We start from the raw sequence: 27,743 nt of genomic DNA, 5'->3' as shown, positions 1-27,743 counted from the left end.
CGCGTCACTGGTGCGCGCCGCGGCTCCGGGCGCGATGGCGGCGCTGGGCGGGGATGGGCTGCGCCTGCTGTCGGTGTCGCGGCCGGAGCGGCAGCCCGAGTCAGCAGCTCTGGGCGGCCCGGGCCCTGGGCTGTGCTGCTGGGTGTCTGTGTTCTCCTGTCTTAGCCTCGCCTGCTCCTACGTGGGCAGCCTCTACGTCTGGAAGAGCGAGCTGCCCAGGTGCGGGGGCTGCGCGCGCGGCCGGAACCCGCGCCTCCGCGAGGCGGGGCTGTGGGCGGGGCTTGGGCGATCCGGGGGCGGGGCCGCGCTGTCCAGAGGAGGCTGTGGGCCCTTGAACTTACTGCCCTCTCCGTAGGGACCACCCTGCAGTCATCAAGCGGCGTTTCACCAGTGTATTGGTGGTGTCCAGCCTCTCGCCTCTGTGCGTGCTACTCTGGAGAGAACTCACAGGCATCCAGGTGCGAAGGAGGCGGGGCAGAGGGCAAGAGGGGGAGGATCTCAGGGGTCTGAGAGAAGAGAGCAAGATTGATGCCTCCTTTCCTGTGGCTCAGCCAGGCACATCCCTGCTCACCCTGATGGGCTTCAGGCTGGAGGGTATTTTCCCAGCAGCACTGCTACCCCTGCTGCTGACCATGGTGAGTACTTGTTTTATTTTTCCATTTGTTAGCATGACGTTCCTTTCTGTGTGTGTGTGTGTGTGTGTGTCCATCTTTTGACTGATGGGCGACAGAAATTTTGAGATAGCCCTTGGGTATGCCTGAGTGGGACATCCTGGCTAAGAATAGAAAGCTTTAAGTCTTACGAGTTCTCTTCTGGGTTAGGGTAGTGGGACTGTGGCTTAAACCATTTCTGTGATTGCTTTTTTGTCCCCAGATCCTTTTCCTGGGCCCACTGATGCAGCTCTCTATGGATTGTCCATGTGACCTGGCAGATGGTTTGAAGGTTGTCTTAGGTGAGTCCTAAGGGCTGAGAGAAAAAGCAGGCGGCCCAGCACAGTGGGGAAAGGGAATAAGTGGCCTCATAGTGAGTCCTGGACATGAGATGTAGGAGATGTTATTGGTTTCCAGATCAGTAAAATGGGAACATGTAACAGATGACCTGTAAGAGTTGGTTTCTGAAATCCAAGGAGGCTCCTAGGAACCCCCAGCAGTACTTTGTGTGGACTAAAATGCGTTGTTCCTTCCTCCCCTAATCTTTGGCTTCCTCAAACCAGAGCTGGTCTTGGGTTCTGGTTTTGATGTTTCCAGAATTTACTACCGAAATACTTTGCTTCAGCTATTCATGTCTTTTCTTCCAGTTCTCGAGACGTTGTTTTATACTGCGTGTGATAACAAAGCTTGACTCTTAAATGTCTCCTCAGGAGTATTGATGTCTGAGTTTGTCAAGGAAAAGGCTGTGGGAGAAGAGTCCCCTGGGGCCTCTAGGAGTTCTTTGTTCCATACCCTGTCACTGATTACTGGTCCTGAATCCCTTCCTTAGCTCCTCGCTCCTGGGCCCGCTGCCTCACGGATATGCGTTGGTTGCGGAACCAAGTGATTGCGCCCCTGACAGAAGAACTGGTGTTCCGGGCCTGTATGCTGCCCATGTTAGCACCATGCACGGGCCTGGGCCCTGCCGTGTTCACCTGCCCACTCTTCTTTGGAGTTGGTAAGTTTGCCTAACCTGGTTCTGTTGAGATGTTCCCAGCATGAGAGCCAAAAATGGGATTTGGGGCAAGGGTGTGGCATACAAGGCAGGCATAGAGGAATGTGACCTGGTTCTCGCCTTCCTTCCAGCCCATTTTCACCACATTTTTGAGCAGCTTCGATTCCGCCAGAGCAGTGTGGGGAGCATCTTCTTGTCTGCAGGTGAGTCTTAGAAAGCTTGCCTGGGGCAGTCCTGGGTTAGGGTGTGTAGGGGTGTCCCTCATAGCCATTCTGGAGGAAGAATTGGGAACAGAGGGATGTAGTATTGGAAGGGCCCCTGGCCATGGGAGTTGGGGTGTAGAGGACAGCCATAGGTGCTGGGGCAGGCAGCCACTGCCCTCAGGGGGAAGGGGAGGTTTCTGGCTGATGGGTGTGCAGTGCTGGGACTGGAAGAGCATGCAGGTGTGGTCACTCGAGGCCTCCCCGTCTCCAGCGTTCCAGTTCTCCTACACAGCTGTCTTCGGCGCCTACACTGCTTTCCTCTTCATCCGCACAGGTTGGTCCTCAGTCTCTCACGGGTCCCTGGGGACTCGGGCCCACAGGAGTGGGTGGGAATACGGGAATGCTGTGTTTGTTGTAGGAGTGACAGGTTTCTTCTACTGTGGTGTTTGAAACAGGCAGAGCCAGGGCTCTCAGTCTGGTGAAGTCTGAGAGGTGGAAGGGAGCAGAGGCCATGTGGTGTGTGTGGGCGGTCATTGACTTCCTATTTCAGGGATGTGGGTGATTGGTCCTGGGAGGCGGTGGGGCTGCTCCATGAGCTACTCTGTCTCCCCTCCCTAGGACACCTGATTGGGCCGGTTCTTTGCCACTCCTTCTGCAATTACATGGGCTTTCCTGCCGTTTGCGCAGCCCTGGAACATCCGCAGAGGCGGCCCCTGCTGGCAGGCTATGCCCTGGGTGTAGGACTCTTCCTGCTTCTGCTCCAGCCCCTCACGGACCCCAAGCTCTACGGCAGCCTTCCCCTTTGTGTGCTTTTGGAACGGGCAGGAGACTCAGAGGCTCCCTTGTGCTCCTGACCCATGCTCCCGTACATGCTCCTACGAACTCTCACGGGCTCCCCAGCCCTTCCCTGTCAAGGGGTACTGCAGGGGAGGAGCTGGCTGGGGTCCCCGAGATCTCAGGAATTTTTGTAGGGGATTGAAGCCAGAGCTAGTTGAATCCCAGGGACCAAGAGAAAGGAGCAGATATCCAAAGGGTGCAACCCCTCTCCAAAGGGGGTTGAGGAGCAGCTGGGAGTGAGGGGACAAGGGGCAGGTCCCAGGAGCCGTACACTCCCTTCCTCACTTTGGACTGCTGCTTTTCTGAGCTCCTCTGCCCCCCTCTGCCTCTGAAAAGCTGCTCGGGGGTGGAATTTACAAAATCCCTCCCCCCAACTTCCCAGGGTTTTCTCATTGTCTTTTTGCATCAGGACTTTGTATTGAGATACTAAAGAGATTTAACTTGGGTAACATGGCCTTGGACCTTTGAGAATCAATCTGTTTGGGGTCTTGTGAAGGTGCCCACCACCTGTCTTGGCTACCTTGGACACTGACCACTGGGCGGGTCAGCCTGGGAGGCACAGTTCCCTGAAGTGAAGGACAGGATGGGGTCGACCCCTCTGGCTGCCTTCGTCCTTTCTTAGCCATGCCCCAAGTTGTAGCACGTGGGGTTCTGGGACTGCAGGTACCAGGTGTGAACTCAGCTCATCCTGGGGCCTGTGCCTTGGCTGCTAGGGTCAGAGGATGGAACCTAGGGCCATGACCTCAGTGATGGAGTCTCCAACCTGTATCCTCTGAGAGAGCAGAGGGTCGACTGTGGGGCCTCTACCAGGACCTCCCCAAAGTCTACCAGCCTCACATTACACAGGAGAAAATAACAGGTCCAAAATGGTAGAGGAACCAGCTCATGGTCACCTGGGTAGTAGAGGCTTTCCTGGCTCTCTCTGCCTTGGGTCTCTGCCACCATGCTGCTTGTCTCGTCCCTAGAGGAACTCAGAACAAAGGCTGCAGCCCTGAGAACAGCAAGGACCCTGCCAAACAACAATGTAAGTCAAGCTTCTTAGACTCTTCTAGTGTTGTACCTGCCCATCATCTTCTTTTCAGAATGGTTCTCATATTTTCATTCCCCCGCCCCTGGGATTTTTTAATTTTTGAAAGGATATACTTTCAGGTCCCACTCTAAACTCAAGGAGGCTGTCCCAAGTCTTGTTCCCTGAGGCTGGTGGTTGAAAGGAAATGGATGTGCAGTCACTCCCCAGGCACCCCCAGTTTGGCTGTGACTAAACGACATTCATCTGGATCTAAAAAGTCATCTTGATAGTCACACACCTGCCTTGCTGTGGAGAGCCTTCCTGTCCTCCCAGCCTGTGTAGCAGCTGTTGGGGAGGCAGATGGGGTGTGGGGCTGTTTCAGAGGGTACCTTTGGGATCTTGGTGTCCAAAGAGGAGGAAGCCCAAAGCTGCCCCCCAAATTAGGTTGTGGTACCTGAGGAGCACTGGGTTGGCAGAGTGCTGGGGACATACTACCTGCCTGGTCCCCTGAAGGTTGGGAGATCCGAGCTCTGCTCCTCCCCTTCCTCATGCTACTGCTCAGAACTACGCAGCACCCCCATTTCACCTCACCATCGTCACCTCCCCTGTGGAGGTTGGGGGTGGGCAGCAATGCAGTGATACATGCAGGGTTGCCAAACCCCCTGCAGGTGACCGATTCTCCTGAGAGCTTGCTTATGGGAATGGGCGGGATTAGATCTTGAGACTCTCAATCCAGTGCTGACCTCCCACTAATATCCTCCCCCAAAGGCTCCCACGTCCAAGGGTTTTTTGCCCATCTCCCGGAAACTGGTGCCTGTTCACATCCAGTCCTGAACTATTGAAGTGGCAGGCTGGCCCTGAGTTTAGGAAGTAAAGCAGTGGCTGGAAGCAAAGCAACTCCACTGACAGCTTGGGTGTGGACCCTCCTCTGCCTCTTACTAGCTCTGGGGTCCTGGATAAGCTATTTAACCTTCCTGGGACTCCCATTTGTGTCCACAAAATGTGATTGATTCCCTGAGTTAATGGGTGTTAAATGCGTAGAACAACACACCCTTGTCCAAGCTCTCCATGCAACTAGCTAATCCTGTTTGGGGTGTATATACCATAGGCACTCTAGTGGCTGAAACCAAGGCCACTACTATTCTCCCCTACCCTCCAAGGAGGATACAACTGACCTGCCCCTGCCATGGGGAGTCCCAAGAGGCAGCCCTGCCCCTATGCTGAGTAGTGCTGGGGGGGGGGGGGGGGACGGGGACGCTGCACAGGACCCAACATGAAGGGCAGGGGAAGCCAGTTTTATTGAGCAAAGTTCTCAGGACTTGGAGCCTAGCTCTTCCCCCAAGAGGTAGGACCCCTAAATTTGCTCCCCTGGGTCTTAGGCCCACCTACACCACCACCTGTAGTCTCCAAGTTGAGGACCCTTATTTGGCAAGAGATGAATATGTGAGCAGCTGTCCAGCAGGGAAAAGACAGATGGCTGGAGGAAGGGAATGTGCCACAGCAGGCAGTGCGTCTCCTGCCACAAGCAGCTGAGGACAGGAGCTCCAGGGCTAGGCCTTTCTGCCCTCGGGCACTGGCTGGCCTGGGCCTGCCCTGGCAGCTCAGTGTCTATTGAAGGCTTGGGGTGGGTATGGCCAGGCTGCCAATCTGGGGCAAGATCACTCAATCTCCAGGATGAGGTCATCGCCCTCCAGTGTCATGTCTGTGGTTACGTGGACCTTGCGGACAGTGCCCTCCATGGGTGAAGTCACTACAGTCTCCATCTTCATGGCGCTGAGCACACACAGGGGCTGGCCCTTGGCCACCTTGCCCCCAGCTGCTACCTTGATGTCTATCACCTTCCCAGGCATGGGTGCCCCGATCTGGCCCTTCACATCCTTCAGAGCCTTGGGGTGGAAGTGCATCTCCTGCAGACAGGACAGAAGGAGGAGTGGTGAGGCACAGGCCCTACCTGTTCCCACCGCCTGGCTGGCCCTAGTGGGGCTATACCTTCATGGCCTGAGTGTCCTTGACCAGAATGGACCGCAGCTGTCCATTGAGCTCAAAGAAGACCTGCCTCTGGCCAGCCCGGTTCAGGTCACTTATGGCCAGGGCTTTGATGTGCAGTGTCTTGCCCCGCTCCAGCTCCACCTGTAGGGAGGGCATGCAGGCTCAGAGCTGGTGAGGCGGGAGGGGGTGGGGCGGGCAATAGAACACACAGGTCTCAGTAGAACAGCCCCCTGACCCTGTCCCAGGCAAGTCCCCCAGCCCTGGGTCTCAGCTCCTCACTTGTAAAGGCCTAACCTCCTGGTTCCTCAAGGGTGCTTTTGGGTACAGCTTGTGAGGCCCAGTGACAGCCAAGCCAAAGCCTGGAGCTCTAGATGTGCTGGTGTCCTTAGGGATGCAGGAGCAGGGGTGCTGGGGTGGGGCGTAGATAGGTGCCAGAGCCACTGACCTCAAACTCCTCTGCAATTTTGGGTCCCTGCAGGAAGAGGCGGGTATTGAGGCTATCCAGGGGGCCAAAAGTAGCTGTGAAGTCCTTGAAGTGTGCAAAGACATCGGGGTATATGGCTGCTGAGAGCACATCCTCTGGTGTCACCTCCTCCCCGTGCCGCTCTATCAGCTCCTTCTCCAGCAACTGCAGATCTAGTGGAGGGAGGGAGGCTCCGGGCCGCCCCTCGACCCTTGGCAGGTCCTTTAGCACCTGGGGAGCAAAGCAGGGTCAGGCCGAATGCCTGTACCCAACCCCCACCCTCACACTGTACTGGGCCTTCCTACCTTAGAGCGAAGGGGCTCAGGGAACCCCCCGTGGGGAATGCCAATGTAGCCCTGCAGGAACTCTACCACGGAGCGGGGAAAGGACAGCTCTTCTGCTTGGGCTTCAGCCTCTGCCCGGCTCAGCCCATTCTGCACCATGAACTGGGCCAGGTCCCCCACGATCTTGGAGGACGGTGTCACCTGAGAAGAAAAGCCCCCTGGGTTAGGATGCTTGGTACCTTATAGGAGGTTCAGAGGCAGGGATGAGATCACTGGGCCTAGCTCACCTTGATGAGGTCGCCCAGCATCTGGTTGGCCTCCACGTAGGCCTTCTTGACCTCCTTGAACTTGGAGCCAAGCCCCATGCTGTGTGCCTGGAAGTGCAGGTTGGTGTACTGGCCCCCTGGGATCTCATTCTCATACACATCCGAATTGCCAGACTTCATGGTGGCCGTGCAGTCAAAGGCCGCATACAATCCCCGGGCCCCCTCCCAGTACTCACTGTAGTCAAACACGCGCTCCAGGGGCACCCCTGCAGGGAGGCCAGGAAAATATGCCAAGTTCCCAGGTGTTCCTCCCAGGACCCCAGAGCCAGCTCAGGTCCCATCTCAGATGTGGGTGATGGAGGGTAAGGCCAGCAAAGATCATCTGGATTCTAGGACAGGCCAGACTCTACTGGGACTACTACGGGCCACGGCTGTGAGGGAAATGGCCATGGACTCCTGCCATTCCTACCTGTGTCCATGGGAGTCCCTCGGGTGCAGGCCACCAGGGCCCCCATGCTGGGCTGTGAAGTCATCCCGGACATGGAATCAGCTGCCACATCTACCACATCGGCCCCAGCCTGGGCACAGGCCAGCATAGCTGCCACACCTGCCCCTGATGTGTCGTGGGTGTGGATGTGCAGCGGGAGGTCAGGGAAGCGGTCCCTGAGGGACCTGACCAGCATGGTGCAGGCCACTGGCTTTAGCAGCCCTGCCATGTCCTGGGGCAAGAAGAGAGACATGGTCCGGTAAGGAGGGGGTGTGATACGTATGTGGTAGGGGATATGAGGGGGACATAGTGGGGGAGAAGGGGAAGCTGGGAGAGGTGGGGAAGGGGCAGGGGGACTCCTGGGACAGGTGGGTCCAGGCACCTTGATGCACAAGATGTGGGTGCCAGCTCGAACCAACTCTTCAGCCAGGCCCATGTAGTACTGCAGTGAGTATTTGGTGCGGCTGGGGTCGGCCACGTCACCTGTGTAGGAGATGGCGGCCTCCACCACACCGCCAGCATTGCCGGCTGCCTCCATGCCCAGCAGCAGATTGGGCATGTAGTTGAGGGAGTCAAAAACCCGGAAGACATCCATGCCGTTCTCTTTGGCCACCTCACAGAACCTGAGTGGGTAGAAGAGCCCAAGGGTCAACCCCATCCCACTCTCCCCTGTACATCCAGCTCTGGCTCTGACCGGGCAGGGAGGGTGGTGAGCCCGTGTGGGGGCACCCCAGTGTGGACAAGGCCTTCTCTGGGGCAGCCTGGGCTGGGCAGGTCCCCTCAGAGGCATCTGGCATGGAGCAGTGCTGTCCTGCCCTAGTCATGTACGGTGCAGCTCAGTCTGCCCAGGTCAGAAGAATCAGCTAGGGATTCTTTGCAAGAGTGGTGGTCTGAGAGAGAAGGAACACTGGACAAGGAGTCCTGAGGCTTCTGCTGCCCCATGAGCTAGAAGTTCTTCAGTTCTTCAACTAGAATTCTGCACTTCATGAAATTTCCAGATAGCAGCTCTCGCTGGATACAGCTACTGAGAGACTTAAGTGTCAAGCTCTCTGTGGGAAGCGCAGGCCATTGCAGTGTGGCCTGGCACCCACTGGACCATGCTGTGCGGCGTCTGCCCACCCGACCCCAGGCTCACTTGAAGACCACATTGTCGGGGTAGTTGGTGTAGCCCACGGCGTTGGCCCCCCGCAGCAGCATCTGGAACGGGATGTTGGGGATGAGCTCTCGGAGCTCCTGCAGCCGCCGCCAGGGGCACTCATACAGGAAGCGCATGGCAACATCAAACGTGGCTCCTGCACGGGGACCAAGAGGCCCAGGTCAGCCCCTCACTTCCCCAGGCCCCCGCCACACCCTGCAGCTCTGCAGCCTGAGCCTCTAACCCGGACACCCTCGCACTCATCTCCAGGATCCTTCACATTCCTGTTCCAACCCCTGGAGACTTCCCTCTGCTGAGGGTAGCTCAGGATCAGTGTCCTCTTGCCCCCTTTCACAGGGTACCACCCTGCCACCAGTTCTCCATGCTAGAACAGGCTCGTGGCTCCTCTCTGACCCTGAGCTACTGGGATCTCCGCCATGCAATCTCACGTCCAGCAACCAGGCCTGCCCAAAGTGGGCACGAGTCACTGCTGAACAAATGGAACACCATGCCTTGTTCGCTTCTCACTAGTTTCCCCAATGTTAACATTTTAGCTTCTCCTGGAGTGGCCAGTGGTGGGGCCACACTGGATACCCAATTCCTTCCAGGCGCAGTCCCACGTTCCAGCCCTCCTCCAGCCTACCTCCCCAGTTCTCTATGCTGAAGAGTTTGCTGAAGTTGTGAGCAACATAGGGAGCAATCTTTTTGAGATCGTGGGTTCGCACACGAGTGGCCAGCAGTGACTGGTGGGCATCCCGGAAGGTCGTGTCCATCAGCAGCAGCCCCTGGTGGTTCCGCACAGCTCTAGCGAAGCCCTCGGGCCCCTCCCGCAGCAGGATGTCTCTGAAACCAGCTGGGGGTGGGCCTAGGGCAGACCTGGGCATTAGCACCCATCCTTCAGGCAGCAACCTCCTCTTTGTCTCCCCCACAAGTTGGTAGAATGAGCTCACCTACCTATGGGCACTGCAGGGACAATGGGGTCTGTGGGGCTGGGACTGGCCTTGACGGGGATCGGGGTGGTTGGGCCGTTCACCATGACATGACCTAGGGAGAGAGTGGGAAGTGGGGTCAGGACAGGCTGGGGAAGAGTCTTGAGGGCAGGAGTAACATTTAGATGGGCCTGGGGATGAGAGGTTCCTCCAGGATCCCAAGTCCTCTAGTTGACCCCTGTCCTCTCCAAAGCCAAGGCCTCCTGGGTCCAGGCAGTAGGAACCTACTAAGGGCTGCATGGGTGGAGAAGGGGGCATCCCTGTGATCAGGAGCACGGAGGGTGAGCAAGGTGGGAGGGTGCAGGACCAGAATGAGGACAGGGACAGGGCATGCTAGGAAGCTCTTCTAGGCAGGGGGCCAGGAGCGAGGCATTTGAGAGAGGAGAGAAGGGCAGTCTTGGGGCCAGACCGAGGTAGTGCAGCAGCTTCTGGGCCCGGTTCTGTGCAGGCCGCAGCTGGAATAGCTCCGGGTTCTCATCGATGAACTGGGTGTCCACGGTGCCGGCCAGGAACTGCTGGTTGTTGAGCACATTCTGCAGGAAGGGGATGTTGGTCTGCAGAATAGAGGTGGGTGGGAGGGCATCACCGTGGAGCACGGAGGGGGAAAGGAGAGGCTGAAGGCGCCACCCTGGGCCAGCACAGCTCTCCAAGTTCCCCGGGATACCATGCTGAAGTCTGAGGCCTCATCCCTCTGGAATGACATTTCCCCATCTCACCAGCCCCCTATTCTGGCAGAGTCCCTTAAGCTGTTAGGGGGATGAGCCCACTTCCTCCCCCCTTGCTCACCCCAGAGCATGTGCTGAATCACCTCCTCCTTCATCAGGGATCTGGAAATAAAGCACCTTCCCACCACACACTCTAGAAAACGGGTCAGGCCTTTCTCATAGCACCATGACATAATATGCAGCCATGCTTCTTGAAACATGTCCCTACCTTTGCCAGCCCCTCCTCTACCACCCCAACAGCTACACTTTGGTATCCTCACTGAGGGCCATCCTTGTGGCTAACTCCCGTGGGCCCTTTCCCGCCCTTCGCTTGCTAACAGCTCCCACCTGGACATTCTTGCCCTGGGCTTCCAAGACCTCTTGCTCTCCTTCTCCTCCCCGGTCCCCACTGGGGGCTCCTCTCACCCCTGCAGGATGGAGTTCTCAGAGCTGTCACTGGGCCTCTTCTCATACAGGACACTCCCTGGGTGGCCTCATCCTGGGCTTCCAGCTCCAGAGCCAAGACCCTAAAGCGGAAATCCCTCCTGGGCACCTCTCCTTGTGTGGCCCTCACACAAGTTCATCAAGTCCAAAGTCGGCTTCCCTCACCCAGTCCTCCTCTGCCTTCTGCTGCACGCCTCACTGTGCACCCAGTTACTAAAACCTGCACTCCGTCACCCTCAACACCCACCCCTGTGTCACCAGGTCAGGAGAGACAGCTCTACCATGGCCATCAATAGACTCTGTGACCCCTGGTCTCCAGGCCATGCTTTCTGCCAGGTTTCCAAGTCCTGGCTACCTCCAGCCACACCAAACTTGCCTTGTGCTCTCACGCCTCCACCCCTTTACACCTGCCCGGTAAGCTCTTCCTGGAAGTCTGAACTTGACGGCCTTCGTCTGTACCTCCTGCCCTCACAACAGAGCCGGACCCTCCCCTTTATAGTAGGCTTCTGCGGGATCGGCTGTCGGAAAACACCTCTCTTGTCCTCAGCTTTTACTTGTCTCCATTCTTCATACGCCTGGGACCGTTTTGAGGGCAGGGGTGCTGAGGTATAGGTCCACATGCTTTGTGCACAAGGGCCCTCATTTCTGCTTATTAAACTGCTGGGGGACAACATGAAGCTGGAGCTGGGCAAGTCCAACCTAGGGGCCACCTGGGGCCTAGGAGCCAGCACTAAGAGATGTCCCAGGACTGCCAGCCCATGGGTGGAATCCCAGTGTCCACATGGCTGTCACTTCAGATAAAGCATCTCTGTGTCACCCATTCATGACCTCTGTTGGCAACTTCAGTGGGGACTCCAGGCCCAGCATGGGTTGCTGGGCCCTGTTGCTACTCTTGAGAAATTCTGCCTATCCGACCTAGCATTCCTATCACCTGGAGCCTCAGGTGGGAAGGGTGCCTCCCCCACAGGAATTGCAGAGCAGGACCTAGCCAACATTGCCTTGGGCCTGTCTCATGTGACAGATCAGTCTGTCTGAGGCTAGTCCCTGTCTCTCCTAAAGGAATGGGGACATTTCAACTGGACCAAAGCACGGCATTTGAGAAGATAAAACCGATTAAATCATCTAAAGAACCTAGAACCACATAGGGGTGGGAGGGATCCTCAGAGACCTACCCTGTTCCACCTTACACTTCCCATTTGCAGGCCCCTCCTCCTTTTAATTTTGGGGGAGACGTCATGTGACCCCCTATGCTGTGAGCTCCACGGGGGGCAGGAACTAGGCCCATCTGGTTCCTGATGTACCCCGGCTCCCAGCACAGAGTGGCTTGTGATGGATGCTAGTATGCTTGTACACTCAAGAAGGAATGAAAACGCTTTTGAAAGGGAAAAGAGGAACATAAATACCAATGCCACAGAGCATCAGTTGACCTGGGCTAGAATCCAGTGCCTTCCTTTTACAAGTGCAGTGGCTGAGGCCCTGGGAGTGGCGACATGTAGGAAGGGCTTCCAGTTACCAGGTAGCTACACCCCCCACAGGCTACATCCTTTCTCCTGTCAGCCCTATGAGGTACAGAAGTACATGCAATTAATACCCCCTCGGCCTAGATGAGTAGTGTGTCAGTGGTTACAATAACTTGCCCAAGGTTACCTACTTTACCAGGCAGAATCAGAATTCCGTGTTTCCCGGGGGGGGGGGGGGGGGTGGTGGCTGCCACCCCCTGGGGAACCATGTCTGGAGACAAGGGAAAGGGACAGGCGTGGGGGGGGTGCCCGGGTAGCCCGAGGACTAGGAGATACGTGGAGGAAGTGGTGACTTGCCTGGTTTCCCGAAGGACCAGAGTGCCCAGCCTGGTTCGAGCACTCAGTGCTCCCACTCAAGCCGCGGCTATGGGTGGCAGGAGGCCGGAAACTCTCCCCCACCGGGAGCCCTTCCTCAGCTGGGACGAGCTCACCGTGGGCCGCTCTCCCAGGAAAACGGCCCGGCAGGGGCAGAAGGGGGAAGGAGGGGCTGCCGGCTCGGCGAGGACCACTGACGCACAGCTTCAAACAGCGTGCCACCGCCGGCCTGCTGGGAAACGGCGCGGCGCAGACCAATCGGGCCGGAGGCGGAGACCGGTTGGCTCCCGAGCATGCCGGGCGGGGCGGGGAGCCCAGGAAAGGGAGGGAGGGGCGGGGCACGGCGCCAGCCGAGAGGCCGAGCCCTCTCCGCCCCACCCCGCGGCAGGCCTGCCGGGGGTGTCGCCCCAGCCCCTCACCCCCACTCCCGGCCCCGTGCCTGTTGGGGACCCTCCACGTGACTCGGTGATGCAGAACGGTTGTGACCTTCAGCGTGTGTCTGTGAGGGTCCCAACAACAGTGCGGCTTTGCGCCCGGCCCTGCCTGTGGGTGCGGGGACGTGTGGGTGTGTGGGCATGTGTGGGTGTGTTGGGGAGGGTGCCCAGCGACATGTGACAAAGGCTCCCGTCTCCGGGAGATGGTGAAGGGGCCCGCGAGCTGGCGCTTTGTCTGGCTGCCTGCAGAGTGACGGTTCGCGCAGCGGCGGCGGCGGGCGCCCGTGCGGTGCAGGATGCCGGGGCGCCAGGGTGGCCGGGGGCGCGCGCGCCCGTGCCAGGGTGAGTGCGCTGCGGCAGCGCCGGGGGACTGCGCGGCGGGCCCGCGCCGGCCCGGGCCTCGGGCGTGACCGGGAGCCACCCGTGGGCGCTGCAGTGGCCGCGTGTCCCCGTGACCTCGGGAGCCAGCCGGCCCGGGTGGATCCCCGTGCGCCCCTCCCCGTCCGCCCTCCACGTGCGTGTCCGCGGAGCGCGCGCTCGCCGGCGCGCACCCGCCTGCCTGTCTTCGCCGCCGCCGCCGCCGCCGCCGCCGCCGCCGGGAGCCGCCGGGAAAAGGTGCCGGGAACCGAGTGAGCCGGGGCCGCGGGCCCGAGCGCCATGGGCTGGAGGGCGCGCGGCGGGCGGCCGGTCAGCCCCTGGCCTCGCCCCCGCGGGAGAGCCGCCTGGAGTCGGCGGGGGCTGGCCAGGCCCACGGGGAGGCCGGCCCGCTCCCCCTGAGCTACAGACACCAGGTGAGGGGGGCTGCGGGGCACAACAGCAGTGGCTGGCCGGGGAGGGGCGCGGGGCCAAGGGAGGGGCTTGGTGGGGGGGGGGGGGGTCTTCCCTGGAGGGAGAGGGATGGTGCGGAGGGAGGGGGCTGGCGATTCCTGGAGACGCCAGAGAAAGGAAGTTCCGGGACCCTCCCTGCTCTAGTGCCCACCTCCGCTTCCTGCCTCATGCTGCACTTCATCCCCAAGGCCAGGACCCCCCTACCTGGTTGGGAAATGTGACCTTTGCTGTGGGGGGCCTGGCAGGCCCCAGCCTTCTTTCATCCCTGGGGGGCCCTCCGGGCCTCTGACCCTGATCCCCACCCAGACCAGGCTCCAGAAGCTGGCCCTGGGGACCGGGCCCCGGGGCACAGTGGGCACCTGCACCAGCCCCACCTGTGCCTGGGCTGTGGCCCTTCCCTACAGGGCGCTCACCATGGCCCCGCCACTCCTGCTGCTGCTGCTGGCCAGTGGAGCGGCCGCCTGCCCACTGCCCTGTGTCTGCCAGAACCTGTCCGAATCACTCAGCACCCTCTGTGCCCACCGAGGCCTGCTGTTCGTGCCACCCAACGTGGACCGCCGCACCGTGGAGCTGCGGCTGGCTGACAACTTCATCCAGGCCTTGGGGCCACCGGACTTCCGGAACATGACAGGGCTGGTGGACCTGACGCTTTCCCGGAATGCCATCACCCGCATTGGGGCCCGCGCTTTTGGGGACCTGGAGAGCCTACGTTCCCTGCATCTGGACGGGAATAGGTTGGTTGAGCTGGGCACCGGCAGCCTGCGGGGCCCCGTCAACCTGCAGCACCTCATCCTCAGTGGCAACCAGCTGGGCCGAATCTCGCCCGGGGCCTTCGACGACTTCCTGGACAGCCTGGAGGACCTCGACTTGTCCTACAACAACCTGCGGCAGGTGCCCTGGGCCGGCATCGGTGCCATGCCTGCCCTGCACACGCTCAACCTGGACCACAACCTCATCGACGCACTGCCCCCGGGCGCCTTCGCCCAGCTCAGCCAGCTCTCCCGTCTCGACCTCACCTCCAACCGCCTGGCCACGCTGGCACCAGACCCGCTCTTTTCCCGGGGGCGCGACGCGGAGGCCTCACCCGCCCCCCTGGTGCTGAGCTTCAGCGGGAACCCCCTGCACTGCAACTGCGAGCTGCTGTGGCTGCGGAGGCTGGCCCGGCCCGACGACCTGGAGACGTGCGCCTCCCCTCCAGGCCTGGCCGGCCGCTACTTCTGGGCAGTGCCCGAGGGCGAGTTCTCCTGCGAGCCGCCCCTCATCGCCCGCCACACGCAGCGCCTCTGGGTGCTGGAGGGCCAGCGGGCCACTCTGAGATGCCGGGCCCTCGGTGACCCTGCGCCCACCATGCACTGGGTCGGCCCTGATGACCGCCTGGTTGGCAACTCCTCCCGAGCCCGGGCTTTCCCCAACGGGACCCTGGAGATCGGGGTGACGGGCTCTGGGGACGCAGGGGGCTACACCTGCATTGCCACCAACCCTGCCGGGGAGGCCACAGCCCGTGTGGAGCTACGGGTGCTGGCCTTGCCCCACGGCGGGAACGGCAGTGCTGAGGGGGGCCGCCCAGGGCCCTCGGACATTGCCGCCTCGGCCCGCACTGCTGCCGAGGGCGAGGGGACACTGGAGTCTGAGCCAGCTGTGCAGGTGACAGAGGTGACTGCAACCTCAGGGCTGGTGAGCTGGGGGCCAGGGCGGCCAGCCGACCCTGTGTGGATGTTCCAAATCCAGTATAACAGCAGTGAAGATGAGACCCTCATCTACCGGTGAGGATGCGCTTTGCTGCCCACAGCCCCAGCTTGGCTCCCAGCTGCCCTCTGAGCCCCTCTCCACCCCTCCAGCACTCACCAGCTTTCACACACCCCTCCTAAGCTTCTTGGGGGGGGGGTGCGGGGGGGATGCAGAGGGAGGGGAGGGGCAGGCACCAGGGAGAGGGGGAGTGCCCCAAGAGAAGTCCCTCGGCATGGCTGAGTGAGTACAGGCTTCCCGGGGTTTGGTCTCTGTTCAAGCACACAAGCCTGGGCTGCACATGTGTTATTTCGGGCTCTGGCGATGTGATTCTCCACCACCTCCTTGCCTTGCCCCGGCTTGTGCATCAGCACACACGCCTGTCTGTCCCCTTGCGCTGTCCCCAATTGCAAAAATGCATGCCTGTTTTGGTTTCTCTGCCTTCTTCAGTAAACAAACAAGGCCCATGTGGTCCTAGGGGAGGGGAGTGTTCAGAGCCGGGACTCAGGAGCATGCGGTGCGGGTGGGTGGCGGGTGGTGAAGGGGCCTTTGAGGCCATGTGGGGCTGGGGGCTGGGGTCAGAGCCCGGACCTGGGCTCTGACCACCCACCCTTGCCCATAGGATTGTCCCGGCCTCCAGCCACCACTTCCTGCTGAAGCACCTAGTCCCTGGTGCCGACTATGACCTCTGCCTGCTGGCCCTGTCACCTGCCGCTGGGCCTTCCGACCTCACAGCCACCCGGCTGCTGGGCTGTGCCCGTTTCTCCACGCTACCGGCTGCGCCCCTGTGCCACGCCCTGCAGGCCCACGTGCTGGGCGGGACCCTGACCGTGGCCGTGGGGGGTGTGCTGGTGGCTGCCTTACTGGTCTTCACCGTGGCCTTGCTGGTTCGGGGCCGGGGGGCCGGGAATGGCCGCCTCCCCCTCAAGCTTAGCCACGTCCAATCCCAGACCAACGGAGGCCCCAGCCCCACGCCCAAGGCCCACCCGCCACGGAGCCCGCCGCCTCGGCCCCAGCGCAGCTGCTCCCTGGACCTGGGGGATGCTGGCGGGTGCTACGGTTACGCCAGGCGCCTCGGAGGAGCCTGGGCCCGCCGGAGCCACTCTGTGCATGGGGGGCTGCTCGGGGCAGGGTGCCGGGGGGTGGGGGGCAGCACGGAGCAGCTGGAAGAGAGTGTGGTGTGATGGGAAGGGAGTCGGCCCAGGGCGGGCTGGGGAAGGGGCAGAGGGTGTGGGGCGAGCAGCTGCCGGGCCTGGTTGGGTCGGCACTGCCTGGGAGTCCCTCCTGATTTTACCCTTGGTACCTCAGGCCTCCTCTGTGCTTGGCCAGGCAGGGGGCCCTTCCCCTGGTTCTGGCCTCCAGACCTGCGTTCCACTGACAGGTGCTCACAGCCACCGAAGCAGGGGCTGCGCCAACCAAGCAGGAGTCTTGTTTTTCTTTATAATAAAATTGTTGGGTACACCTCAGTGCTAGCCTTGTCTTGTCCTGCTAGGCTCCTGAGGGGAGGGGGAACGTGTGGGCCAGTAGAGGCACACGGACACAACAGGGTCAGGCCCGGGGCTGCCAGCCCCACGGAGGCGGCCCAAACGGCCCGAGCCTCGTCCGCCTGATAGCGGAGTGCTGGGATCTGGTGCCTCCTGTCCCAGCCTCTAGAGCCAGCCTCTAGACAGCCGGTGGGTGGGGGGACTATGCCTGAGCCCTCTGCGCCCTGTTCTTCTATCTGTAAGGACAGAACGCTCCTCCCTGGCAGGACGCGGACAAGACGTGACATCCTCATGGAGGCATGGATGTCACAATACCCAGTGGCAACAGGGGCCCCGGGGGACATGGCACAGCCCCTCAGGGCAAAGAGACCTGAACTGGCAACATTCTTAACTCTGTAAGAAAGTCCCCCATGGCTCCCGTCAGTGACAGCCTTATTCACCATCTCCCTGGGCAGCTTCTGGATTTGTAAAATATCATCCCAGAGGGACTAGAAGAGCCTCGGAATTCCACTGCCCTGCTATCAGCCCAAAACCTCCTGGAAGGTGCTGTCAGGGCTATGGGCCCTGAGCTCTCAGCTGCTCCCCCGTGGCTTTGCTCTGGGCTTGTCCGGAAAGACTGAGTCAAACCCTCACTGGACACTGGAGGGGCAAACACCAAGAGGTGCCTACACCCACAGGGCCACTGCCCTGCTCCTATGCCCCACTCCAAGAAGCCACAGTCCTGGGCTGGGGGGGCACGCCCTGCTCTGCCTCCTCTCTGCCCAAGATCCCTGCCAGCCTCCGAACAATCATGGCTCCCGGTCACAGCCGGGAGGGATCTGTGCTCCAAGTACTTGCAGATCTGTGGTTCTTCACCCTGCACGGGGCACACCCAAATGCTTCGAGAGCACGCAGGTGCCTGGGCCCCACTGTGGACGGTGGGCACAGGCACCCCAGGGCCTGTGATGGTGCCTGGGCTATGGCAGCCACGGTCCACACACCGAGGGGCGCACGAGTGTCTCTGTGTGCGGCCCGCCGTGGTTCTAGTGGGCACCTGGGGAGAACCGGCACAAGAAGGTGTGTGTGCACACGTGTGCTGGCCAAGCTCACACACTTGTGGGTTTGCACAGTGTTGACACACACGTGTGCCTGCCCTCCCAGCCCCAGAACGCATACCTGGATGTGGCCGGGGAGAGACCCCGGTTTAAATAAAGGAAACAGAAGAACAGGAGAGCCTGAGCCCTCCTGGGGGCCGTGGAGAGAAGGCAGGGATGACACAGGCTGAAGGGCCCGTGGCAGAGGGACAAGGAGCGGAGAGCTGCAAGGTGGCAGGTGCAGGGTTCGTGGGAGGCTTTAGACATGCCAGGGTGTGAATTTGGGGAGGACCCTGCGGCCCCAAGGAACTAGAAACACGTGTCCCACAGCTGGCCTTCCCACCTTCCTGGTGGGCTTCCTGGGAGCCCCCTGGCCCTGGTCTCCCTCGTCCAGGGAGCTCTAAGGCAGCAGGTATTCGTGAACCTGCCAGGCTGTGGGACAGGTGGAGGATCCCATGGCCCAAGGGCCAGTCAGGGTCACCAGTAAGGACAACACAGAGCAACATGGGCAGGCAGGCGAAGGGTGGCATAGCCGGGCCCCACACTAGGGTCATGGTGTGGTCATGCTGGCCACCCAGCCCCCAAAGCAGCCCCTGGACGCCATGTTGAGAAAACCAAGACCCCTCAGAAGCAGCTTGAACACATGACGTCACAACGCATCTCTGTACATGTGCAGGAAACCACCCCCCGACCAGGAGCCCTGAGGCTTCCCATAGACCCCCAACAGGGCCATTCCCTCTGAGGTGGGCCGAGGGCCCGAGGGGAAACAGCTGACCAAGCACTGGCCCCACAGTCTCCCTTCCTCCCTCTTCCCCTCCCAGGAGCTTTCTCGAAAGGCTACCGCACCCGCCGGGGCTGCTGCCACAGCTGAGAGGGCTGTCACAGGGCACCAAGAGAGGACAGGGCTGCCTACGTGGCCTGACACTGCCAGTGGAGCCCGGAGCCCAGGCAGTCCCGGCGGCAGCCAAGAGGAGAAGGCGACACGTGGGGGCCGCCAGCCAGGGCCCCAGCATGTCCCCACCCCCCCCCCCCCCCCCGACTGCCACCGCCACCGTGCACGGCAAGCCAGGGAGGGCGTCCTCTGCACCGGGCGCCTCCCTCCGGAGTCCCAGGAGCCACACTGGGCGGCACGATCCACTGAGGGCAGAGCCTTTCTTCCCACAGTGTCTACTGGCAGCATCTGCCCGGGGGATGCCCACAGACATGTCAGCAGCGCTGGCCTCAAGGACAAGACGGTACGTGGCTGTGATTTCATCTCTAGCCACAGACACAGGTAACCAAGAGGCCAACGAGCATTTCGGGTCCTTGCCTGGCACCTGCGCTATGAGCCCCCTGCGGCGGGGGAACCCTGGTCTCCCTCTGCCCCCTGCTCGTGCCTCCCGCTGCAGTCTCCCTTTCCCGGCCGTCCCTACTAAAGCACCCGACACGACGCATGTGCCAGGCAAGGGGAAGAGGGGAGTGAGGGCAGACGGGGGTCTCACTTTATGCAAAGTGACCTCATCCACACAGGCTAGTGCTCTCACCCAGGGCTGTCCTGGGATTAAGAATTACCTGGAAAGCTCGTTCAAAACGCAGGCTCTGAGGCCCCCACCCAAACCTGTGGGATCAGAATTTCCAGAAGGGAGGCCTGTAATTTGTGGACGGAACACACACTCCAAGGGATCTCACCTAAGAGGGGCAGGACGAGTGTGGGGCTCCCCAGAGCAAGACTCTCACCTGTGGGCAAGGGCCAGTGCCCCCCTAAGCATCTGAGAAACCTGGTGCCCAGGCCCACTCCCAGCAATGGTAGAGCAGCCAGGAGAGTCCACGTGCAGCCAAGGACTGTGAGCGACCAGAAGGCAGGCAGGGCCCACAGCCTCTCACCTTTACACCCCGGACTCGGAACTCAGCCAGGGCTCTGCTCATCTTGGTGGCAGCCGTGGGGTGGTCTTTGCCATGGGCAATGACTTTGACCAGCAGGGAATCATAATGCGGGGAGATGACAGCTCCTTGGAAGGCAGATGCATTATCGAGGCGGATGCCCATGCCCTCTCCGCTCCGGAACACCTGCGGGCAGAAGTCAGGACCTGTGTCGGAAGGGGGAGTCAAGATGTGGCCCCCAGCCCAGGCTGGGCAAGCATGGGTGTGGCAGGGCACTGGGACTGGTACCAGGGCACCACGGGTTAGCCCCAACTCTGGCTTGCGAAGTTCTGCCTCACTCCCGTCAGCAAACCCAGGGGCATACCGACTTCTCTGGGTGCCACAGCCATGGCCTCCTTCTCCCTGAGAGGAGCTGGCAGGGGAAGGGGCAGGAGAGGGTAGGGGGCCGCATGTGCAGTACTCAGGGGCTGACGCAGAGCCTAGCAGGGCGCAGAGAGGGGCCCCGGGCGGGCAGGGGCCAGATCCCATCGACCTTCCACCTGCCTGCCTGACCAACCCTCGTGCCTTGCAGATTCATCCCACAGGCGTTTGCACCCACTACGTGCCAGGCACTGGGGCGAACAGCTCAAAGAGAGTCCCTGCTCACAGGGGGCTCCCAGCTTGCTGGGCGAGGGAACGGACAAACAAGGAAATACAGACTGTTGACCGGGACGCTGTAGGATAAGAGCCCAGGGACAGAGAGAAGGCAGGCCAAGGGGTTTTTGTTTTAACATATACAGTAAAGTGATGGGGAAGGCCTCAGTGTCCCCCCACCCGCCCCCCCTCCCCCGTCAGTTTCTCTTCCTCCCAAAAGGGGAGAATGGGAGGGAGAGGGAGAGGCGGCAGAGGACCGGGCAGGCAGACAGGAAATACTCGGAGAGAGGACTGTACGTGAGTTTGCAGGAAAGCTGGTGCGGGCCTGCGTGCCCAGACAGGAAAGCAGGGCAGAGAAGGACGGGTCACAGAGGCAGACTCGTGGACGGGGGATGGAGGTTTCAAATCAACAGACGGAGACAGGGTCCCGGGGGGACAGAGGTTCAGGGTGTCTGGGGTAACCAGTGCACACGAGCACATCCGTGATGGGGACAGGGAGGAGTTTCTGCAGGGTGAGTGGACACCTGGGACAGGGGACCCCCATGAGCACGGGTGAGGAAGGAGTGGGAGGGACAGCCCAGGGGGCTTGGGACACCCATTGCACCATGTTTCCGCTTCTAAGGGACACAGGCCTGTGTTCGATAAAAAGGAACTTAATAAAATATTTAAGGGTGAACACTCAGCTGTGAGCAGGAACCGTCAGCTAAAAATATTCTGTGGTGAACCAGCCTCAGAGGAGTCAGGCCTCGGAGGGGGAGGGGGGAGGCAGCGGCGTGTCACAGGGCTGCCCCTTCCCCACTGAGGGCAGGCAGTCGGGGGCCCGCCCGCTGGGCGGCACTCCAGCCTCAGGGCTCGCCCCCACCTATGGCTTGGGTTGCTCCAGAAATGGGACTCCAGTGGCAGTTTCCTGCCTCAAGCCTACCAACACCACAACTTTCCAAGTCCAGAGAGCTCCTTCCCTCCCCACATCGCTGCTTTTTCAGAAGCCCAGGACCCATCTCAAAATCATCCTGGCCTTCTCCCTGGATCCCAGAGCAGAGCCTGGCTTCCTGCACATGTCCTGCTTTCTCGGAGGCTCAGACCAGATGGGGAGGCAGCAGACCAGCAGAGCTGGTGGCAGCGCTGCTGACACGCAGGTTCCAGAAGTATCCTTAGGCAGTGTGAGATAGAGGGCCAGGGAACAGGTGCCCCAGCAGGTCAGAGGGCTCCTGCCCCAAGCAGGCCCAGAGGTTGGGAGTGGGGGCAGGGTGGCGGAAGGGAGGGCTGTCTGTGCTGAGAAAAGAGAGGAGGTACAGGGGATATTCCCGCGGGCGGAGGCACGGCAGGGCCCCCCTCGTCCGCCCACCCAGTCCCTGGCAGCCCCGAGCGAGCCTGCCTCCTCCTTGCCCTGCGCCATCTCCCGACTCCCTCACTCAGCCTTAACGGGCCCCTTGCTCAGCTGGTCCCCACCACTGGGACATCTGGGCCCTGATCCTTTGCGGTGACCCCTGGGTCCTGCCCTGCCAATCACACTCCCTCAGACTGAAGTCAGGACAGAGGCCACCACTCTGTCTCTGGGCTCTTTTAAGAAGCCAAAGTCAAGGGCCTGGCTTTGTTTCTGGGGACCCTACCTTTGGCTCCACACAGCTGGTCTGCCTCCTGTTCACTCACTGGCTCCTTAGTCTGCACTCATGACAGTCCCTGCGGCCCCCAGAATGCTCTCCCTGACTCTTGGACAGCACCTGGTTCCCCTGTGCCCTAAGCCAACCCAAGTGGGGGTCTTCCCTCCTGGCCAGGCCCACGGGAGGGTCTTCTCGTCCAGACTGACACCAGGCTGTGCTCTATCAGGCGCTGGCGTACCTCGATGCGGCCAGTGTCTGGCTGGAAGCTGCGTGCGGGGTCCTCAGTGGTGACCCGGCACTGAATGGCACAGCCGTTGATCCGGATGTTCTCCTGCCGCAGGCCCAGGTCGGGCAGGCTCCGGCCCTCGGCCACGTGGATCTGGGCATGGACCAGGTCCACACTGCAGGGGGGCAGGGAGGAGGGGAGCGTGAGGCAGGGGATGGACGGGGCGGGGGGGTGGTGCCCACAGCCAGGCCGGCCTCGCCCCACCCCTCCCTGTCCCACCCCTTCACCAGCTGGGGCAGTCAGTTCCTCCCAACCAGACCAGCAGCCGCTGCCCACTGCCCACCGCCCACCGCCCACCGCCCACCGGCGGCCCTGTGCAGTCTGAACAAGGAGAAGGTGGCAGCTAGAGAGGGGCGAATGGGAAGATTTGCATCTGCCTGCTCTTGTACTCCCACCAAACAACCCCTCCCCACACTCGGCCCTTTCTCCCTGGGGTCTCTCTGTCCTCCTGCCTTCCCCCAAACCCTCCCCGGTTCAAGCTGGATCTGAAGCCTCGGACGCTGCACCCAGAGCGGCATGTGCTACACCGTGGCGAAGGTGGGGGGCAGTTTGCAAGGGAACAGGGTTGTGAGGGCCAGGCTTGCTGAAGCTGTTGAGAGAGTCCGCGTGGGCAGGTGGGCGGGTGGGCAGGTGCCGGGGTGAGGACACCGCCCTTCCAGGACCAGGGTCGCAGCTGGGCTTAGCTCCAGACCCCGCCCTGAAGGAGACGTTAGTGTACAAAACTCTCCGAATGTGCATGATTCTATAAGCTCAGCCTCACTGACTGCCATGCTCCTAAGGACAGCAACAAATCCAAGAGGAACAGCTGTTTAAAAAAAAAAAAAAAAAACTCAAGGTTTTAAATTTATTGTCACTGAAGCTTGTGGTAAGGACAGGCTGGAAACTACACTGGCAGATTTTCCTCAGTGTTTTGTATTTCCTACTAAAGCACTTCATAGTAGTGACGGTGATTACCATGCATCACCACGTCCACACGCCAGGGACTTAAGGCTGGGTGCTCTTTTCAAGCTTGATCTCCACAATGACGCTCTGAGAGTCTGTCATTTCCATCAGAGGAGGAGCCTGAGGGTCAGAGAGGCTGCAGCTCGCCCAAGCTCTATGTGGCCAGTGACCTGGAAGGAACCTGTGCCCTGCTCTGTGTCTGTCTGACACAAAACCTCTACTCCGGGGCAAGCATCGACCCCCACCCTTAACAGACCAGGCTTGCAGCAGGCTCAAGGCTGAGGAGAAGTTTTAGTGGCACAACTGGGCAAAGTCTCACGGAGCGAGAATCTGAAGCTGGAGCATCCACCTCAGCTCAGGATTTACCTCAAGGGAGCAAGGAGTCTGGGGGCCTCTGAGCACCTGCTGGGCAAAGGCAGGTGCCCCACAGCATCCTCAATGTCAGGTGGGGTCAGAGGTCAGGGGAGCAACAAACTGTCAGGAAAGTGCCAGGGTGAGATGGACTGGCCCAAAGCCAGGGCTTAACACTTGAAGAGCTCAAAATATGTATCTTGAAACAACGGAATTGTTTATAAAATGGGCAGATTTTTAAAATGTCCATACTCATTGCTTGTGGGAATACGAACTGAGACAAGCAATCTGGAAGGCTGATTAGGCTTTGCTCAGGTAACCACACTGAAAATGTTTATCCCCAGACCTCTTCACAGGGGAAGGGAAAGACTCAGGTGCAAAGAACATTAACTGACTACCCTTATAAGCCACAAAACCCAGAGATGACATCTAGTAACAGAGGGCTATGTACATAAGTTATGATACACACATATCTAAAGTATTACAAAGAATACTGACCTGGAGAGTGCTTTCAACAATATTGAAAGTAGAAGAGGGGGGCCTGGGGGACTCAGGCGGTTGAGCATCTGTCCGACTCTTGATTTTGGCTCGGGTCATGATCTCACGGTTTGTGGGATCGAGCCCCACGTCGGGCTCTGCACTGATAGTGCAGAGCCTGCTTGGGTCTCTCTTTCTCCCTCTCTCTGCCCCTCTCCTGATCACACGTTCTCTGTCTCTCAAAATAAATAAATAAACTTAAAAAAAATTTTTTTAAATAAAAATAAAAGTAGAATAGAAATTCTGCCCAAAGCATCTCAGTTGTGTCTAACTATTTATATACTAAAATACATACAGATGGAACAAAACCACGAGATGTAGCGTGGGCACAGGTGATGCCGTGCTGGGCCGGCCACTTGCTTGACCTGAGTCCCCAGCTCTTCACCTGAAACCCAGAGCTTCCTCCAGCCCACCCGTGGCCTGAGCCTCCTCACATCCCAGTTCTGGGGAGGCGGGGGGGGAGTTCTCCATATTTTTTTTATTTGCTCCTCAATTCTTACGATAAGCATGTAGTACTTTTTTTTTTCCTTAATGTTTATTTATTTTTGAGAGAGCGAGTGGAGGAGGGGCAGAGAGAGAGGGAGACAGAGGATCCAAAGCGGGCTCTGAGCCGACAGCAAAGGGCCCAGTGCAGGGCTCGAACTCCCACACTGTGAGATCATGACCTGAGCCGAAGTCGAACGCTTAACCGGCTGAGCCCCCGCCGGCGCCCCAGCATACAGTGCTCGCTAGTAATATTTTTTGCAAAGAGTAAGTGCCTAGATCGCCAGCTGCTCTCTACCACAGTGGACAGTGAGCTGAGCTCCCCAGCAGCCGCCTGCTGTGGATTTTGTAGGAAACCCAGCGGCCGCGGCCCCACTCCCCCCTGCCCCACTCACTCAGTGATCTCCTCGGTGACGGTGTGCTCCACCTGCAGGCGGGAGTTGACCTCGATGAAGTAGTGTTTGCCGTGCTTGTCCACCAGGAACTCCACGGTGCCCGCATTCTCGTAGCCCACCTGTGGAGTGGCCGCGTCAGCAGGGCCCGACCGACGGGGGCCTGCCGGCCACCCCGGCTCAGACGGAGCCACCGGGCTGGTTCCGAAAGAGCAGACTGAGGCGGACCCCGCCCCAAGAGACGGCGGGCAGCCCACCAGCCCTGCCGCCCCTCCCCCCCCCCCCCCAAACCCTGGGTGAGCACCGCCAACCCAGGGCCCGGACCCCTGCCCGGATGTCTCCCCAGGGCTCCGCCGAGCCTCTGCCAGCTTCGGCCGGCTTGTCTGGGCGAGACATCAGAGGCACCACCGGATCCAGAATCAATCAGTGCCCTCTCCCCGGCGGACAGGCCCCGCCACGCGTAGCCCGGCCTGTGCAGGGCCTTCTCGTTCTTAAAGGGTTTTCAGAAAGTTCCCCTCTGCTCTACTCGTCCCCACCTCTGGCCACAACCCAAAGAGATGCCACCCGAGACAACCAACAGTGAAGATTCTAATGCAAAATTCAACCCTCATTCAACCGGTCTCTCTCTGGTCCTCCCAGAACCCCATAGTAGACTTCAGTCAGTTCCCTCAAATCTATTATACCATGATACATGGCCTGAGCCGATAAATTAGACCCAACTCCAGGTAAGATTACTCCTCATACGAAGTAACCCAAATGACAGCTCTAAATTAGATCCTAATCAATGCCTCATATTAACTGTGGCTGAAGCCTCTCTGTAGAGCACCAACCCTGTCTTTCAGCTGGGGAAGGCTCTGGAATCATCTGCCTCCTGAGAGGTCTGAGGGAGCACTACTCTGAGAGGGAAAGCAGGACCAAGGCCCGCCGGGGTGCTGGGGAAGGCAGGTGTGAGAAGATGCTCCCACTTGGCCCTGGGAAGGGGAGGCGGAAGTGGGGGCGGGATGCCTGGACTCTGGGGGCGGGAGGGGGCAGAACAACAGACAGCAGGACCCCTGCTAAGGCCTGGCCCGGGTGGGTGCTCTCCCGGGCAGGCCTAGCGGGGCAGGTCACTGCTGGGGGAGCCGCCTCCATGACCCAGTAGAGCAAAGATTAGCAGCAGGAGGATCTGAGAATTCCATGGGTGGCAACAAATGTGATGCAGGGGACGGTCAAGAATGAATGGAAGAAATGCCTTAATAATGCTTCTTAATCCTAACAGAAACCACTGGATCTCATGCCTTTTGTTCCAGGGGTTAGTTGGTGCCACGCAGAAGCTCGATTTGTGCAGAGGGTGTGGCCAGTGGCCTCTTTCCCTCCTTCTTCTCAGCCTTTCTGGACTCTAGGCTTGGCCTCTGGGCCCGGGCCTGACACCTCTGCTCTCACACAGGGAGGACCCCGAGGATGCTACGTCAGCCCTTTCTCCTCCAAGATGGTCCTCCCCCCTCCCTCCCAGAGCCAGTCACTCTGGACCTCCTAGCTCCCTGGCAGACTGTCCACATCTGGACAGCGACCACTGGCCATGAGGCCTAAGCCGGCAGCAGCTCAGAGGGAGCCTATAGGAACAGGCTCCTTGTCTCCACGTGGGAGACTGTTCCTGAAGGCCCCCGCCTTTCACCTGCTTAGCAAGTTTGACAGAGTCACTGGTGAGTCGGGTCCGAAGCTGGGGGTCCAGGTGGGCAGCAGGAGCAATCTCAACCACTTTCTGGTGCCGCCGCTGGATGGAACAGTCTCGCTCGTACAGGTGCAAAATGTTCCCGTACTGGTCTCCTGCGGTGAAAGGTAAACCGGCCTCAGCCTCTCCAGGGACCAAAACACTTCGTGAACACCCCCAGCCCCCACACAACTACCGCGGCCAATCAACGCTTGCTCCCAGTGGTAGGGGGCAGCTGGGAAGGAAACCGCCACGGCCAAGGCCTGAGCCCTTCCTGGGGAAGGGTCTTCCGGAGGGACAGCTCCTGGAGGCCAGCCGTCGTGAGCCCAGAAAGCTCAGGCCTGCTCCACTCCTGCCTTGTGCTGCGGCCCCACAAATGCCCCCACTCACCCAGGATCTGCACCTCGATGTGGCGTGGCTTCTCGATGAACTTCTCCACAAACAGTGCGCCATTCCCAAAGGCAGCCAGAGCCTCCGAGTAGGCCCGGTTGTAGTTTTCCTCCAGCTCCTAAGAGGGCAGGCAAGGCGAGCAGACATGGGGCCCTGAAGCTCTGTCTCACCTTCTGCAGGACCACCCCCTTCTCAGAACCCCAGGGTCTGCTCTATGGGTGGCCTCACGGCCTGGCGGGGCTCCCTGCTCTGCTCCCGGCCCTGGGCTTCTGCTCACCTCATAGCTGTGCACGACCCTCATGCCACGTCCCCCGCCCCCGTAGGCGGCCTTGAAGATAATGGGGAAGCCGTAGGTGTTGGAGAACTCATGGGCCTCGTGCAGGGAGGTGATGGGGGCGTCTGTGCCAGGGACCACGGGAACACCTGTTGGAAGACAGGCATGCGGGTCCTCCCTGCCCAAACCCGCCAGTCCCCTCCTTGGACAGCCCCTCTTGAGGAGCCGTACGGCCCCCAGTGGCTCATCCGCCATATGCACCTGCACTGATAGCGATGGCCCGGGCCTCCACCTTATCTCCCATCTTGCGGACGACCTCAGGGCTCGGCCCAATGAACCGAACCCCGGCATCCTGGCAGGCCTGGGCGAAGTCCGCGCGCTCTGACAGGAACCCGTAGCCAGGGTGCACCGCGTCCACGTTGTTTTCCTGGGGGCAGGAGGGATCAGAGGAATGAGGCATCTCTCAGATTC

The 27,743-nt window shown here is 60.2% G+C and overlaps 3 protein-coding genes across 10 annotated transcripts in view; 2 read left to right on the top strand and 1 right to left on the bottom strand.

Annotated features, from left to right (window-relative positions):
- Positions 1 to 6: 6 nt before the first annotated feature.
- Positions 7 to 11,237, top strand: RCE1 (Ras converting CAAX endopeptidase 1). 4 transcript variants are annotated; one of them, XM_019415128.2, is made up of 9 exons: positions 7 to 219; positions 356 to 458; positions 552 to 635; positions 874 to 952; positions 1,480 to 1,647; positions 1,776 to 1,847; positions 2,119 to 2,181; positions 3,650 to 3,708; positions 11,089 to 11,237. In XM_019415128.2, the coding sequence occupies exons 1-9, from the start codon at positions 35 to 37 to the stop codon at positions 11,128 to 11,130; spliced, it is 855 nt and encodes a 284-aa protein (XP_019270673.1). In that variant the 5' UTR covers positions 7 to 34; the 3' UTR covers positions 11,131 to 11,237. The 4 variants fall into 4 exon arrangements, with proteins under 4 accessions (XP_019270673.1, XP_019270669.1, XP_019270671.1 ...); XM_019415124.2 differs by lacking the exon at positions 11,089 to 11,237 and adding an exon at positions 10,487 to 11,000; XM_019415126.2 differs by lacking the exons at positions 3,650 to 3,708; positions 11,089 to 11,237 and adding an exon at positions 2,466 to 3,138.
- PC (pyruvate carboxylase) overlaps positions 4,973 to 27,743 on the bottom strand; it is a 101,374-nt gene continuing 78,603 nt past the window's right edge. For all 5 annotated transcript variants that reach the window (XM_053899414.1, XM_053899415.1, XM_053899416.1 and 2 more), the window contains 18 exons: positions 27,534 to 27,699; positions 27,276 to 27,421; positions 26,999 to 27,116; positions 26,573 to 26,724; positions 24,922 to 25,040; positions 22,166 to 22,328; positions 19,697 to 19,879; positions 9,716 to 9,860; positions 9,272 to 9,361; positions 8,961 to 9,182; positions 8,318 to 8,474; positions 7,565 to 7,805; positions 7,165 to 7,414; positions 6,717 to 6,961; positions 6,451 to 6,630; positions 6,128 to 6,376; positions 5,683 to 5,823; positions 4,973 to 5,600 (listed from right to left, as the gene is read on the bottom strand). In XM_053899414.1, the coding sequence (XP_053755389.1) occupies positions 5,352 to 5,600; positions 5,683 to 5,823; positions 6,128 to 6,376; positions 6,451 to 6,630; positions 6,717 to 6,961; positions 7,165 to 7,414; positions 7,565 to 7,805; positions 8,318 to 8,474; positions 8,961 to 9,182; positions 9,272 to 9,361; positions 9,716 to 9,860; positions 19,697 to 19,879; positions 22,166 to 22,328; positions 24,922 to 25,040; positions 26,573 to 26,724; positions 26,999 to 27,116; positions 27,276 to 27,421; positions 27,534 to 27,699 (3,216 nt within the window). In that variant the 3' untranslated portion in view covers positions 4,973 to 5,351. The remainder of the gene's footprint in view (positions 5,601 to 5,682; positions 5,824 to 6,127; positions 6,377 to 6,450; positions 6,631 to 6,716; positions 6,962 to 7,164; positions 7,415 to 7,564; positions 7,806 to 8,317; positions 8,475 to 8,960; positions 9,183 to 9,271; positions 9,362 to 9,715; positions 9,861 to 19,696; positions 19,880 to 22,165; positions 22,329 to 24,921; positions 25,041 to 26,572; positions 26,725 to 26,998; positions 27,117 to 27,275; positions 27,422 to 27,533; positions 27,700 to 27,743) is intronic.
- On the top strand, positions 13,400 to 16,742 carry LRFN4 (leucine rich repeat and fibronectin type III domain containing 4). Its single transcript, XM_019415104.2, has 3 exons — positions 13,400 to 13,514; positions 13,956 to 15,314; positions 15,899 to 16,742. The coding sequence occupies exons 2-3, from the start codon at positions 13,966 to 13,968 to the stop codon at positions 16,458 to 16,460; spliced, it is 1,911 nt and encodes a 636-aa protein (XP_019270649.1). The 5' UTR covers positions 13,400 to 13,514; positions 13,956 to 13,965; the 3' UTR covers positions 16,461 to 16,742.

This window comes from Panthera pardus, unplaced genomic scaffold (genome assembly GCF_024362965.1).
Source record: "Panthera pardus isolate Hobbes unplaced genomic scaffold, ASM2436296v1 HiC_scaffold_12, whole genome shotgun sequence".
Classification (NCBI taxonomy): domain Eukaryota; kingdom Metazoa; phylum Chordata; class Mammalia; order Carnivora; family Felidae; genus Panthera; species Panthera pardus.
This window is presented reverse-complemented; position numbering and strand designations above follow the sequence as displayed.